The 17311-nt window shown below is 37.7% G+C and overlaps 1 protein-coding gene across 2 annotated transcripts in view; it reads right to left on the reverse strand.

The window, feature by feature from the left end:
- Positions 1–17311, reverse strand: part of LOC693038 (p270) — a 60569-nt gene that overhangs the window by 15973 nt on the left and 27285 nt on the right. For both annotated transcript variants that reach the window (XM_062672852.1, NM_001044013.1), the window contains 13 exon segments: positions 16815–16966; positions 16347–16530; positions 15079–15227; positions 14353–14537; positions 13458–13577; positions 4585–4694; positions 3988–4178; positions 3188–3357; positions 2163–2426; positions 1962–2082; positions 1182–1472; positions 666–1109; positions 11–181 (listed from right to left, as the gene is read on the reverse strand). In XM_062672852.1, coding sequence (XP_062528836.1) covers positions 11–181; positions 666–1109; positions 1182–1472; positions 1962–2082; positions 2163–2426; positions 3188–3357; positions 3988–4178; positions 4585–4694; positions 13458–13577; positions 14353–14537; positions 15079–15227; positions 16347–16530; positions 16815–16966 — 2552 coding nt within the window.

Consider the following 17311-nt stretch of genomic DNA (forward strand, 5'->3'; position numbering starts at 1 on the left):
AATAACTCACGTTTATGAGTATTTCGTCAGGGTTCTTGAAAACGTGGTTCGGTCTTAATGGTCCTTCGAGCCATCTCAATGAGGACAGATCACCGATGGTGATCGTGTTCACGTAGGCGTGCTTAGCTTTTACTGTGTCCAAATCACCGAGTAAAAGATGACGGTATGTACCCCATTGGCCCTGGAAAATGAGGTTATGTTCATGAGACGCATCTAACTGAATGTACAGTAGGTACATGTAAATTATCAAATTTCACAATTAAAACTATTTTTACAGCTTAGTCTCGTATTTTTTATTGCCTCTGTGGCGGATAGCCATAACACAAACCAAGATTTGTGAAGAATAAGTTTGACAGATGCCTGCTATTTCCAGCCCAAGATTAATAGATCTAGAATTATAGACTAGAAAGTTGAAAACTCAAGTAAAATTTAAGAAAAGACTATACATTAATTGAAATCTAGTCTTTTACCGCGATTTTGCACATAGCTAAGGCACCCTAGCCCACTGTATAATGCATTATGTAATTAGCCATCAAAAACATATTTCAATAGAAATCATAAGAGCCAAAACCATTAGTGGAATATTCAGTAAAAAATAAATATTTAAAGAGCCAAGACACTTGCTTAGTCTTTTCAAAGCTAATACAAAATCAAAATTTACTTACATCCTGATAAACATTTATGGCCAAGTCTTTGTCCAGTTGCTCTTCATAAAATTCAAGGTCGGGATCGAAGGGTGGTGCTGAAGGATCATTAATCAACAGACCATACACGATCTCACCACCAGGCTCTTTCCTCAAGCAGTTAACCAAGCCCAATAATCCATTGATATGTTCGTCTTGACTATACAACACTATTTTTTGACCTTCCTTTAATTCTTCTTTTACTTTGTCAATCCAAGAGAAGGTATCATCTGCGGTGACTATTCTGACGAATTTCGCTGGTCTAGCCCCCACCCTCTTTCTAAAGAGCACTAAATATTCTGATCCCGTGTCTTGTATAGTGATGATATCGTATTTGTCGGCATACGTCTTAGGGTCGGGGCGGTCTTTCTCGCGACTTATGATGAAACATTTGTCACGAAGAGTCGATATGGCTTGGCGAAGGACCTAATGACAGAGTACAAAAGTTAATAATCCTAAAATATCGTAGATTCCACTTATAGATTAGAAATTGCTTACATCTGGTCTCTCTAGCAGATTCGCCCCAATAAATATAACGGTATTCGTTTCTCCGGTTAATTTCTTGTTCTCCACTGTAACGTTTGACGGCATTTCAATAGGATCTTCAGAAATCAAAAGAAGCTCAGCTTGTACTAAAGGCAGATCTCCCAACAACTCTCCGACCTTCTCTATTAATGGCTCCAGGGCGTTGCTCTTGTATTCTTCGTCTACTAACTCGATGGTTTTTACTTTGTACGTTTGAATGTTTTCCAGTATAAGTTGAATGTCTGATCTCAGAGTATCCTCAACCTGGAATCCTCAATATATTTAGTTCAAAGATCGTGGTGACATTTCATAAATGTGACAGTTGAGAATTTATAGTTTTATTTATTTATTATTGATCGGTAGAAATCAAGTACACCTTTGCAAGTACCGTCTGAATGTTCCTAATTTTATCAACTATTTTGTAATGCGGCTTCACCACTGAGAATAAACGGAAACAGTTCAGGACTTGCTCATTTTAGTAATTATACATTTGACTATGACACAATGAGAAGACGGGTGGGTGAGCTCAGAGGCTCAACTTGAGAGGATTTGCTAACACTGAGCCTAACGAGAGCTGTGCATCGCAGAATCTAACATCGGATCGGAATCGCGACCCATTAAAAAGGTCCGGCGAGAAACTCAATGGGCAAACATAATTTACAGAAATAGATCAGAAGTTTAGCTTAATTTCATTAGATAGAAAAGAACAAGAAAAATTAAATTAAAACAATATTTAATAAATCGAAAACCTACGGTCATCTTTGTGTTAGAGCTGAATGGTATGAATTCATTCTTTTCCAGCACAGGTACGCCCAAAGGTAGTCTTTTAGTGATCGGAGTTGCATTGAGACCTCTAATTTCAACTCCACCTGCCCTGAAATTTTTGATAATTTTTTCATTTTAATTAAATTATCTACAATAAATTTCCAAAATTTATTGAGGTATATTTTCTACCTTATAACATCCACTTCGTTATAGACGCGAACTTCAAAGGATTGCCTATTGGCGTCAGGGTTCATCTTCGATATGGCGTAATAATGCATTTTTGCGTCAATGGAAAGTTTCTCGATCCTTGTGGGTACGAATAGCCCCCGTGTGTCCTGACCTATGATCTTCAGTTGGAGCATGCAGTCCATAAAGGTGACCCAATTGTTGACCCAGGCTAGTCGGCCGCGGGATCCCTCTACGTTACAGCCCAGAACTCCGCGGAAGAGACCACTGCAGTAAGGATGGTTTTGTTTTTTAACAATTTCCCGAGATGATGCTCAAGGTACAACTTAAAGGAATTCTAGTTGAACAACATAAATCAAGTAGTAAAATAAAGTTACTAATCATTATTAAATTAGCAAAATCATTACTTTAAAACCAGGACCTTTATGGCCATGGAGTAATAAGCAAGACGAAACATATTGTTTTTTTTTTTATTGCTTAGATGGGTGGACGAGCCCATAGACATCCACAACGTAAATGCGCCACCCACCTTGAGATATAAGTTCTAAGGTCTCAAGTATAGTTACAACGGCTGCCCCACCCTTCAAGCCTAACGCATTACTGCTTCACGGCAGAAATAGGTAGGGTGGTGGTACCCACCCGCACGGACTCACAAGAGGTCCTACCACCAGAAATTATAATCCAAGCAAAAACAGTATTATATTGAAGTATACTGAGCTTTATAGTACATATACCCGAAAACATCTATTTATTTATTTATTACATTTCACACCCAAAAGAGATTTATTGGAATTATGAACATTATAAATAAACTTTAAAATCACGTAAATACATAATCACGTCATCACAAAAACGTATATTGTACGTCCAAATGTATCAATAACCACATTTGCTTCAATAAATGAAAGGTCATCTTTAAAGTTATATTAACTGAAATTTTATTTTCCTATATGCTACGTATTGTAGATAAATCATTTTTCATATTACCTACATCGATATATAAGTTTATTGTTATGATATTGACGTACCTATATTGATAGCCTCTCAGACGCAACTCCTTATAAAAGTCCTTAGTGAGTAAGTGTTTGATATTAGGTCCGGTTTCTTCCTTCGGGAAGGGCAACACCCGGTAATCTTGACCTACGTTTTTCTTCGCATAGATCCTTCCCGTTACAATTGACGCTCCGCTTTCCACAATCTGTTGAAATAGTAGTTAGTGAAGATTTCCTCTATGCAAGAGTATTGCAAAATACCCAATAAGATAAAGGTATGTCTTTTAAAAAAATATTTTTAGTTTACTTTACGAGATGGTAGGTTACCGTGAGGTGTCCAATTATATCAATTGTTTATAATGAGTCATTAACCGTTTAGTAGACGAGGAAGCACAAAAGTGTGGATTTCATATTTTTTCAAAATGTTTACTAAAGTCTCAATAAATCTCTACCGTTTTATTAAATGGAATGCCATTTTATTTAAATTTATTAATATTTATTATGGTTCTAAATAAATTAGATTCGTTTGATGTCAACTGATACAATTTTTTATAACAAATTACGTATATGTTTTATTGAAGTGTTTGCTAACCCAACGTTGGAATCGCATCATAAGAAGCCGATTTTCACGCGGAAAAAAGTAAGAAGAATCAGAATATCGGTACTACTTCATGTCTCAAGGTGGACGCCTACGAGTATATATAACCGAATGACTCAATTACTTGGTGGCGCATCTAATTCAATAAAAAAGTATTGTCTTAACTAGAAAAATATGAAAACGCTGAGCCATTTACGATATGGTAAATTAGAAGAATTACAGAAAAACAAATACCCACCTCAAAATTACCGCTGCCTTTTTGTATCATAATAATGAACTCCAAGTTTCCTTCCTTCGGGATATTAGTGGCACGCTGGAATCGAACGTTCTCGAATACTACTGATACCTCCGTGTAGAGTTCTCCCATCATCATACCCAAAGTCTCCCAGACAAGGACTAGATACCCGGTTGCGGGATATAAATTGCGTCCTAAACAAAATATATTGATTAATAAAAATATGCTATTATATAATAATAACCCTTTAAGTGTTTTCAATACTCAATTATGAACTGTGGCAGAATATACAGGTGGTAACGTGTAATATAGGATTAATGGATAGAATAACATAGCAACCTTAGGATTTGTAAGCTGCAATGGTAATGGGCAGGATAAATAGCGCTAAGATCGGACGGGCGGTGTGGTAGAAAGACTCTTTAGTGAAGACCACGTACTGGCAAGCACAGTATGGAACGGCCACCTACTAGTCAAAATCGCTGGGTCACGTTGGATACAGGTGGCAACGAACCGGCCGTACTAGACCTCGATTGGATTGGCCTATGTTTAGCAGTGGACAGTGAACAGACTGAGATGATGATGATGATTAAAAAAGCTTACCGTCGACAACGTGTCCGGCCATATACTCGCTGTCTTCATCAACGATAGACATCCTAACAGTACGTTCTCCTGATTTCATCTTATCCTGAGCCTTGTACGATGTCACATACCTGTTTAAAACGAGACATATATGTAAATATATACTAATATGTTATTTCGGTTCGGAATAGATATGAAAATGGAAGTATATTTGGATCCAAATGAATCAAAAACCCGGTAAAACCGTATGCCTACAAAGAAATATTCGCGCGCCATCTACTATACGTTGTTTGGACTATGACAATAACCATTCGCGGAATGTCAACAACGACTAATGACTACAAAGCTTAGCCACAAATGTATTGATGGTTTAGAACCGCATAAAGGACACACAACGACCACTAAAACAAGAGCGGCCGACTGAGAAGAAGATCAATAAATACAAGGTGTAATGCAAAATATACCAAAAACGAAGAGGGGCAAGAGCTCTGATGACTCTTTACACGGTTATTCTAACAAAACTACGATTTCAATCGAGTTCTTTTTTATGCTTATATGTGTGGATGAGCTCACAGCCCACTTGGTGTTAAGTGGTTACTGGACATAGACATCTACAACGTAAATGCGTCACACACCCTGAGATATAAGTTCTAAGGTCTCAGTATAGTTACAACGGCTGCCCCACCCTTCAAACCGAAACGCATTACTGCTTCACGGCAGAAATAGGCGGGGCGGTGGTACCTATCCGTGCGGACTCACAAGAAGTCCTACCACCAGTAATTACGCAAATTATAATTTTGCGGGTTTGATTTTTATTACACGATGTTATTCCTTCACCGTGGAGGTCAATCGTGAACAATTGTTAAGTACGTTCATTAGAAAAATTGGTACCCACCTATGGGATTCGAACACCGTTGCATCGCTATATACGAATGCACCGGACGTCTTATCCTTTAGGCCACGACGACTTCGACAAAACTACGGTACGGTACTAACTTCACTAATACATTATAGGTACACAGCGTGAAATAATTACGAATATAGTTAAAGAGCTGTATCCATAGCCAAGAGCAACGAATCCAACAAAAATAAAATAGATTCGACATACGAAAAAATAAGCTACATTTCTTTTTAGTAAAATATATTATTCGAATTGATTGGTTGAGACACCTGTACACGGCAATCTTATTTAGCTTTCACTCTGTATGCTTAGTGCGAGTTTTGTATGGAGTTAGAACAGCGTATCTACGTTTTCCGCTAGGGGCGCTGTTCCAACTCCATACAAATTTGAGTTAGCTTTTACGCGATCGAGAAGTTAAAAAACTTGCACTAAGCACCCTGATATTTCTTCTACAATACAGATACATACACAATAATTTATTTATTACATTTCAATAACGAATAAACGTGCCGGTGTTTTATGCAATTTAACATTCGTTGCAATGAGTTGATGGAGAGAGCTATGTTCGGTATTTCTCTAAGGGACAAAATCCGTAACGAAGAAATTCGACGGAGAACCAAACTCGACGACATAGCTCTCAAAGTTATCAGGCTGAAGTGGCAATGGGCCGGTCACATCTGTCGAGCCAGCGACACCAAGTGGGGGACGAAAGTTCTCGAATAGAGGCCACGGATGGGTACCAGGAGCGTGGGGCGTCCTCCAATCAGGTCGACCGACAACTTAGTGCGCACGGTGGAAAGTCGTTGGATGCGGAAGACGGAGGACCGCATTATGTGGAAGGCATTGGGGAAGGCCTATGTTCAGCAGTGGGCAGATAAAGGCTGATGATGATGATGGTGCCCGAATGTCGTGATAATTAGTGACTTGGCTGTGCCCCTGGGCATAACCAACAGAAACTACTCACCATGCTCGTCCGCATATAAGGCAAATAAAAAAAGAATTCAAACGTAATTTTGAGAATGGCACGAAAATATACAAATACCGTCAAAGCGACCTAGCAACTCCGCCCACAAATGTTAGGGAGTTTGAAAAATATCCCGCGGACATCCCGTATATTGGAGTCAATGAACAAAGTGCCCGCCATAGATCACACGCAAGCTATTTGTTTGCGGTCGTCTGACGGATCGCGAGCTATTAATAAGCGGGCTGCCGACGATTCTTGTAGATCACGTTGTTAAGGGTTATTGCACTGTGCTATTTACGCGTAGTAAACGAGAGAGAGAGAGAGAGAGAAAGAGAAAGAGGGAGAGAGAGAGAGAGAGAGAGGAAGAGAAAGAGAGAGAGAGAGAGAGAGAGAGAGAGAGAGTATTCTTTATTGTACACCAAAAAACAAATAAACAGTGCGATACATTAAAGGAGCCTGCATTTCTGATTTAATTTGGTTTTTCGAATAACCTTTGTCAACTGATTAGATCCTACGAAATGCTAGTGCAAGCCCATCTTCAGGATTAAGTGCATTTATTTATTGCTTAGGTATGTGGATGAGCTGACGGCCCATCTGGTGTTGTGTGGTTACTGGAGACATCTACAACGTAATGGAGAAATCTACTACGTATATGCCGCCACCGACCTTGTTTTTTTTATTGCCTTAGTAGGCAGACGAGCATACGGCCCACCTGATGGTAAGTGGTCACCGTCGCTCATGGACGTCAGCAATACCAGGGGCTGAGCCAAGCCGCTGCCTACCTTGAGATGAGTTCTAAGGTCTCAGTATAGTTACAACGGCTGCCCCACCCTTCAAACCGAAACGCATTAGTGCTTCACGGCAGAAATAGGCGGGGTGGTGGTACCTACCCGTGCGGACTCACAGAAGGTCCTACCACCAGTAAAGCCATCAGCGTTGAGACATCCGAGCGATCTTTACATCTATTGAACTTACATTTCGAAGTCATGTGTCAAGGTGTACGGGAAAATTGCATTGTGGTGTTTATAAATTCTGGATTTTTACCAGTAGGGCTATTATACGGCCGTCTGGTGTAGTGGTAAGTGACATGGTCACTACATAAGGGGGTCGCGGGTTCGAATCCCGCCAAGGGAAGGTATTTGTATGATAAATATAAATGTCTTTTCCAGGGTTATGGATGTGTCTTAAATATATGTATGTGTATAATAAAAATCTTACATTTATTTCCGTTATCTGGTACCTGTAACACAAGTTCTTTACGAACTTATCACGGGACCAGTTAACGTGGTGTGATTGTTAGTAAATATTTATTTATTTATTATTTATTATAAGTTCGTCTCCTATCTTTACTACTTAAATTGAAATAGGAAACTCTGGTTAAACTTTCATCGTTTTTCCCTGCCCACTACGGAACACATTTTTTGAGGTAGATATATCTCTATTATCCCGTAAAATGTAGAACACCACATGAATCTACTGGGATTTGAATGGACCCCTAACGGACGCGGTAATCCCATATACACCACAACTTCAACGCCACCACTCGTCAAGAGACATAACGACGTTGTCAAACCAAAATCTGCTATGTGCACTTATTGAGATTTTTACTTTTTGACCTTTTCGTATAGTCCTATCTACCGTATAAAAAAACTGTTATACGTCTATAGCTTTAATATTATCTAAACCTTTCATTTGATATCTATATATATAAAAATGAATTGCTGTTCATTAGTCTCGCTAAAATTCGAGAACGGCTGGACCGATTGGGCTAATTTTGGTCTTGAATTATTTTTCGAAGTCCAGAGAAGGTTTAAAAGGTAGATAAATATGAAAATGTTCGGAATTAAATGAAAATAACAATTTTGTTTTCTTATTGATGTGTCCCCCGTCGGACGGATTCCTTTTGTTTGTTTTAAGTTTATTTTATACAAAAGTATAGGTATTTTGAGGCACTAAGAAGTCTGCCGGGTCAGCTAGTAGTTATTAAATGTTAACTTTCATATAAAATTTTATCCGAAAATGTTTTTACTAGTTATTTCAAAATAGAGTTTTTTGCACATAGCAGATTTTGATTTGACAGCGACGAAAGTATTTATGAAACTGTTGTCCCTATCTCGTGAGATAAATAATCAGAATGAAAGAAGAAGAAAAAAAATACTAAGAGATCTAGTATCTGCTTTATAATTAAGAAGGTTGTCAGTACGAAGAAGCATTTTTATCATGATTGTATTTTTCATAGCGATTACAGTAAAAGATAAATACCATTGTTATCCAGCTTTTATCGGGAAAACAGAAAAACTTAAATATAGTCAGATAAAGGCATTTTTGGTATCGCAGATTCACGAGCGATATAATATAACTTATTCGACATACAATTACAATATCGATAGCTTCCGAATAGCCTTCAGACCTACTTCATAGCCTACGATTCTCGCCTCACACGCGATTTACTTTGAATTGATTCTACTGGCAATTCTAGCTAATGGATATGTAACCTAATTCATATAGCATTCATTCAGCAAGTATTCCTCATGTTTAAATGAAAATGAACATTCACTGAATGAAATTAGGGGTTTTATTTGCTTGTATTGAAATACCTATATGCTTCCTAAGTGTCAGAATGTACTTATAATTTCCTAATTATTGAAATGAGTAACGTATTTACAGTTCGATGTTAATAGATAGAGAATTTACAATAAAATACCAAAGTTATTTGTTTATTACACTTCATGTAAAATTTACATTGGCGAATTTAATGCCTAAGGTTGCAGAGAGTCGCAGGTGCAATGAAATTTATATTAAATAACATTCAGTTTAAAATTCATTAATCAACTTAAAAGATTAACAAAGAAATAATATACTTGTTGTATGTCAAAACCTATTAAACCTACCACCATCGGTTCTATAAGAAGCCCGGAAAAAACGGTTAACGCTTATAAAAATGTGCCCTTTGATGCCTTTGATGCTCAATGCCTTATAGTTTTGACGAATTTCAACATACGCGACATCATTAAATACATCACATACAGTTTCAGGGTCGAGATGCGTAAAACTAATTTATTTTATTTATTAAGCAAATAAGTGATTTAAAATTGATTATTAAATGAAACAAAAAAGAAAACCGGCTTTGTTAAAATATGAACAATAAAACCAGAAACAAACTAAATATTATAATATCTCACTACTTTAATAAAATAAATGTTGTATGTAAATTGAAGCAAATTTTAAGGGAAATATAGACGGAGACAAACATAAAATTGCAAATCAAACGTCCTTGTCTTCATGACACATTCTATTCACACAGAAGACAAATAATAATTACTAGATCAGATTGATACATATTTGCGAATCTGTCACTGCTAACTAATGTCACTAGTTTGTAGGTACATTGCGCTGAGAAAACCTTAAGCTAAATTTTGATTAGAAATTATGTAATCGTTACGTAATTAACTCGAATTAGCAGATATTCCATCGAAGCGATTGTTTGTCAAAGCAAAACAATATATCCTATTGTTAACGTCGACTAAGCTTTAGCACAAAAATATTGTGAGCTCAATCAATTTGTAGACTGCTTTCTTTATTTAACAATACTATTTAGTTATTTTATTTGGACGCTTTTGTTGTTTTAAGGACTATAATATTTGACGGTTACTATTTTTTTTTTTTCCGGAAGAGAAATTGTAGCAATTTGGTAGCCTAGAGGAATATATCACGCATGCCCCTTGTACGAGAGGAAGGTTCGAAATTAAGGACATATATTTTATACCGGTGGTAGGACCTCTTGTGAGTCCGCATGGGTAGGCACCACCTCCCCGTCTATTTCTGCCGTGAAGCAGTAATGCGTTTCGGTTTGAAGGGTGGGGCAGCCGTTGTAACTATACGGAGATCTTAGAACTTATATCTCAAGGTGTGTGGCGCATTTACGTTGTAGATGTCTATGGGCTCCAGTAACCACTTAACGCCAGGTGGGCTGTGAGCTCGTTCACACATCTAAGCAATAAAAATAAAAAAAAACATACGCTACGTTACTTTTTTAGACAAATCGAGAGGTGAAAGGCCATTTGGTTTAAATAACATTTTGCTTAACACGGAACATTTACCTTTGTAATCTTCCGTTTTGTTTGGCATTAGCATCAAAAGTTCGATGTTTTTTAATTAAGCTCCATTGAAGTTTACCCCATTCAAATAACTGAAGAAGTATTTCTGTTACGATAATTTTTTTTTTAAATATTAGTCAACCAATTTAATATGTGATAAGGTAGACTTCTGAAATTGGTGTCTACTTAAATTGTATATATGTTTCAAAGGTATTTTAAGTATATTTTATATGTAAATTGCTTATTCTTATTTATGTGTAAAGAAGCAAAATTTTATTATTTTTTTATTTTTAATAATACTTTGTATTAATTGTATGTATATTTACGGAGATATGTATGTGTGTATGTATGTGTATATGTATGTGTACATATATGTAACTAGTCAGGTCATAAGTATTGTCACACAGTAAAAACTTTTCTTTTAGAATGCTGGCCACAAAAAAGTTTATTGAATTCGAATTTCGAATTGTTCGTGAAAATAAAAATGTATACTTTTAGAATTTTACTCATTTTTAAATATGGAGTGGACGCTTAAAGAAGACCGTGTTGCAGTTATTGCGTTGCATCGTTACGGTTACGCGCCAATTCAAATTTTTAACATACTGAAAATTTTGAATATAACCAAAAGATTCGTTTATCGTACCATCAAACGATACAATGAAGACTCTAGTGTAGATGACAGGTCAAGAAGTGGTCGCCCTCGGTCTGTTAGGACTCCAGCAGTGATAAAAGCTGTGAAGGCGCGAATTCAAAGAAATCCCAAACGTAAGCAGAAACTGTTGGCCCTTCAGATGGGGTTAAGCAGAACCACGGTGAAAAGGGTGTTAAATGAAGACTTAGGGCTTCGGGCATATCGAAGAAAAACAGGACATCGTTTGAATGCTCGTCTAATGGACCTGAGACTGAAGAGATGCCGCGCTTTGTTGAAGCGGTACGCGGGAAAAAAATATCGGGAAATTCTTTTTTCGGATGAAAATTTTTTTACCGTAGAAGAGAACTACAACAAATAAAATGATAAGGTGTACGCACACAGTAGTGAAGAAGCGAGCAACCGTATTCCGCGTGTCCAACGAGGTCATTTTCCATCCTCGCTCATGGTATGGTTGGGAATTTCTTATTGGGGCTTAACAGAGGTACATTTTTGTGAGAAAGGTGTAAAAACGAATGCAGTTGTGTATCAAAATACAGTCCTGACGAACCTCGTGGAACCTGTTTCTCATACCATGTTCAATAACAGGCACTGGGTATTCCAACAAGATTCGGCGCCAGCTCATAGATCGAAGAGCACACAAGACTGGCTGGCGGCGCGTGAAATCGACTTCATCCGGCACGAAGACTGGCCCTCCTCCAGTCCAGATTTGAATCCGTTAGATTACAAGATATGGCAACACTTGGAGGAAAAGGCGTGCTCAAAGCCTCATCCCAATTTGGAGTCACTCAAGACATCCTTGATTAAGGCAGCCGCCGATATTGACATGGACCTCGTTCGTGCTGCGATAGACGACTGGCCGCGCAGATTGAAGGCCTGTATTCAAAATAACGGAGGCCATTTTGAATAAACTTTAGTGTCATAAGAATCTATGTTTTGTTAAGTTCATTTTGGTATATGAATGGTTACATAATGAATAAACTTGTTTCAATTATTTTACATTAAACATGTGACAGAATTTATGACCTGACTAAGTATATGTATTTCACTGGAATGGTACACCGCGCGTAGTTCGTTTCCAAATGATTCTTGTCCACCTGATGGTTGTCTGGAAGAGATTGCTCTTAGCGATAAGACCGCCAATCGTACTTTTTTGTGTTTAATGTATCGCACTGTTTATTTGTTTTTTGGTGTACAATAAAGAATACTCTCTCTCTCTCTCTCTCTCTCTCTTTTCAAAATTTAAGCTTTAAATGGTTCTCATGCAAAGTTGCAAAAATGTTACCTAAACGAAACTAGACGATGACCGAGCTTTACTCGATGCTTTTTTTTTGATAACGCCATCTTGTTGTGTCTTTAAAGCGGCTAGTTGCCCTCAATTAAGAAAAATAGTATTATTATTCGCCAATAGATGTCGGGAAGAGTTGATTATTGAAAACACGAATAAAACAACATTTTCTGAAAATAAATCGTAGCTAGATCAATTTATCGCCCCCGAAATCCCCTGTATACTAAATTTTATGAAAATCGTTGGAGCCGTTTCCGAGATTCAGATTATATAATATTATATATTAATATACGAGAATTGCTCGCTTAAAGGTATAAGATAAGATAACCTTTCATCCTACGATATTATTTCTCCGAAATAATTCATACCGTGATTGTATGTTTCTTAATACGAAATTACAAATGTGAGCACAGAGGGATTTTGGAAACGCTATAGAAATTACAAAAATAATGCGTCAGTGACAGCTGTATAACGCCACGATTTGAGTTTATAACGTGCTGATAAAGAACACTATTATTATTACGCATATAAAACTAATAATTAACAATAATCATCAAGCTTCATCAGGTGCTGCGGCGGATCGAAATGCGCCCTCAACGATATTTCCATCAGTGCGTGGCAGATCTTTCTAGACGCACCAGCACTGGGGTAGATCGGGCCGGAGCCCAGTCGGAGCTATTGAGACGGCGGGACAGGGTTGATGCAGAGCATATTACATCGATCCCGCCGTCCCACAGAGGACGGACCGTTGGTCGCCGGCGACACGACCACCGGTTCCCTCGATCGGCAAACCGAGAGCCCGCCTTGATGGCGCCGCGCTACGCCTTCCCCCGGAGCGATGGGGGAACGCAGTCTACCATCACCCAGCTTCTCACTGCAGGCGAGTGTACAAAGCACGCCGCCTCACACCTGGGTCCCTTCGCGTACAAAGTGGGCGGGACCTAGGTAAGGCAGTGTAACATAATATGTGATGTTATTATATCGTAATCACTCACCAATCTTCACTATGTTCCCATTCAACCAAATGCGCCAACATTGGAGTACCTTGCGACACTGGGAACGGTATGTGAGGGTAGATGTTTGCGAGATGCGGGTTCAGTCCTGATTCATACAAGCTGGCAAAAAAAAACAACTGTAGTAAAAGCTTTCAGGACATACGTTTAGGAGGTACTTGACCGTCACATATCCAACAACTCCAAGCTCTGATTATAAATTATTTGCTAATCCAAAAACCCCAAGCTCTGACAAAAGTCAAGAATGAATAGATACACCCAAACTTGAGTAATGTGCTGAGTATACCACTTTTATGTGAGAGCATATGAAGAATCTTTAAAATTAGCAAAAAACTTTAAGAATTAACACGTCAAAATTATAGCAGTAATGCAGACAAAAATAATTTGATATAATGCGTGTTGAGTGCTTGCACCACAACCTATTTCTGTTGGGAAACACAACAGCTTTTTGGTTTATCCTACACATTTCATAACAAAATTAAGCAGTAGCGGAATTTACGTATTAAGTTCCATTAATAACTAAGCATTGGACTGCAATCTTGTGAGCGTTAAAAGCTCATACAACAATTTTCTGCAAGATTATCGTTTGGCAAATCTTTATATTATATATATTTCGTCTGTGCCTGTGTTTGTTACTGAACTCCTCCTAAACAGCTGGACCGATTTTAATGAAATTTTCTGTGTACCTTCAGGCGGATTCGAGAAAGGTTTAGATTTAAAAATCAGCCCGACAAATGGCGCTGCAGTCGGTATCTAGGTTATTTATCTTTCCTAGAAATAATTTATATGGCAAAACAACGTTTGCCGGGATAGCTAGTTATACATCAAAGATAAAGTGTAAGATACATCAAATATCGTTAAATCAAAATATACTTACTTGCCCAGAGCTGTCAATAGTACTTGCACGTTATCGCTATGGCCCCTTTGGGTCAGTGGAATGTTAATGACATCCTTCTTCAAGGATCGTCGCAGGATTGCTTGTAACAGACCGTGGGGAGCAATCTCGATGGTTATGGCATTGTTGTGGATCAAACTGGACGCTTCCTCGAAAAGAACTGGGCTCTGGAGATCAAAATAGTTACGCCTTTATATTTTAGGCTTATGCCTACGGTCGTCACGGTACGATGTCGTAGGATATCATGTCGTACGACGTCTTACAACCGTTGATATTAGAATACCGAGGTATACAAAATTTATGACCCAAATGTAAATTTTGGACAAACTTGACGCAACATTTTTGAGTGGACTGGTGGTGAATTGAGTGAAACATGGTTACCATTACTCATGGCTGTTATGGGCACAATCCGAAAATAAGGATGTGTTTAGAAAGGACATTTTATATTCCCAGGGGGCATTTGCAGGTTTACTTTAGAATATCAACTGACATGTCCACATCCACATACAGAGTTTTCTGTGTAATATCATTTTCGCAAATTATGTTTGTCATCTTGAATACTTTGTACCCTACAGTGTCGTGGATAGAAGTAAATGCAAATGCCTTTTTTTTTAATGTTTATTTGCTGCAATTTCTATAGATAAGTACCTATGATAATATAATTCTAATATCTTTAATGAGTTGAATTAATGACGATATTTAACTTACCAGTAAATTGTTTGTGTGATATTCAGCGGAAGACAGTCGAGCTTTGCTCTCTTTCCATTGAGATTGTGGTATGGAGGTTGAAACCCAGCGTTCTGTGCGAGGCTTCGGCGATGGGATCACTTGACTGAGATATTTCAGTAGTTTTGGTCCTAAAAATGTAAATTTCATATGTGGTATGTTTCCTGATTCACTTTGCTAGATAATTTTATCTTACTGATTAATTCTAATACACGGAAGATAACGTTTAAAAGTTTAAAAATCTACATCTATATATATAAAAATGAACTGCTGTTCGTTAGTCTCGCTAAAACTCGTGAACGGCTGGACCGATTTGACTAATTTTGGTCTTGAATTATTTGTGGAAGTCCAGAGAAGGTTTAAAAGGTAGATAAATATGAAAATGCTCGGAGTTAAATAAAAATTACAATTTTGTTTTCCCTTTGATGTGTCCTCCGTCGGACGGATTCCTTTTGTTGGTTTTAAGTTTATTTTATACAAAAGCTTAGGTCTTTTATTTATCGATTGAGGCACTAAGAAGTCTGCCGGGTCACCTAGTTTATGATAATTTTGGATTAAAACAACCCAGAATTCGCTGTAGACAGATACATATATACATATATTGGTACCCTACAACATGGGCATGATGTACCATTTGCTCAGCAATGCACAGAATATAAACGACATAGCAATTCTGAAGCTTTTATGGTTAAGAAATTTCAGCTATAAAGTCGACCAAGCATTGCTTTTTATTTTAGCGGGTTTGGATATTTTGTGAACCTTCCAAAGCGAAGTCAATTGACTAGGTTAATTTTAGAGTATAGATTACTTTACACCGCGTATGCTAGCGAATCACGACTGAAGCTTCTGTGATTCGGTTTTACTAAAATCCAAACCGTATTTAATGTTGTCGTGTATTCAAGACCAGCGTTCGATTAACTGATAATAATAATAATAATAAAAAAGGTTCATAGACAACCATAGGGCACTACTGAATTAGAATGAATAGTGCTAGGTACTGCAAAATATGCAGTCAGTGGCTCTGTGCTTACCGGAGTACATCAACCCTCCCTCATGGAATGCAGCCACGCTCCTTGAGATGTGAGAGCAAAGTCTAACTGTACTGCTGACTCGCAATACACATTACAACCAGTAACTTCGGATATTTTGCATGTTTTTTTTACATATGGATGAATTCTATGACTTAATTGAATTAAAATAGGTTTCGTATGTATTTAAAAAGATAATATATAAAAGCAAAATTATCGTACCTGCTTCTGCGACATACTTCGAATGGTAAGCAATGTTTGAGCTAGGAACTTCTTTAGCGAAGATTCCTTGTGCCGTCAGCTTAGCCACAAAAGCTTTCATGGCGTCAGCTGGGCCAGCAACAGTACTGGAGTCCGGGCCGTTGTGACACGCTACGACGATCTCGGGTGGGCACATGGATTTTACCTGTTCCAACGTTAGAAGTGAATGCAGAATAAATGGTAAATCATTACACAAAAAATTATTACTACATAGTTTTAATCTCTCAATTTAAAATACAAATAGGTGAGTGGTGGCAACAACGTAATGATTTCTATGGGTCCAGACAACTAATTGAAAATAGGTGCCGTTAAATGGCGCTCTTGATGTAACGAAGAAAGAGGATGACCCTATTGTAGAACACCAAACAGCTCAACTTACCCTAACGATAAATTAGAGAATGAATAGACTAAAATCAAAAATAAACATACTTGACTATAACCAAGCCCCACAGCCGCCATGGACCCCTTGATGAGGGTCGTCTCGACGGAAGCAAGACCTCTACTGTAAGCCGACAGGATCATCTGCTCCGCGGTGAAACATCCGTCGGCATAGGCACAGCCCAATTCACCGACACTGTGCCCTAGATAATATCAAAGGCTTAAAGAATGTTCATTTAAAAGAAATACAATGTTATCGAAAGAACTTTCATAAACATTTATAACCCATTAGTAACTAATAATTGTCGGATAGAAACATCGCTAGACTTGTTGGACCCTCTTTAGTCCCTACGGTATACCTCAAAATTACATAAATTAACTTTTAAAATTTTTTAAACAGTACTAAAAATACAGGTTGGTTTAAAATAATAAGATTGCTTTCAATATTAGTTTCAAAGTAATATCGTGAAGACAATTTAGAAAAGGCATTATAAAGTAATCAGTGGAACGAGCAAAATTATTTAAAAATAAATAACAAAAAAGAGAAC

The sequence above is a fragment of the Bombyx mori genome, chromosome 16 (assembly GCF_030269925.1).
Source record: "Bombyx mori chromosome 16, ASM3026992v2".
NCBI lineage: Eukaryota > Metazoa > Arthropoda > Insecta > Lepidoptera > Bombycidae > Bombyx > Bombyx mori.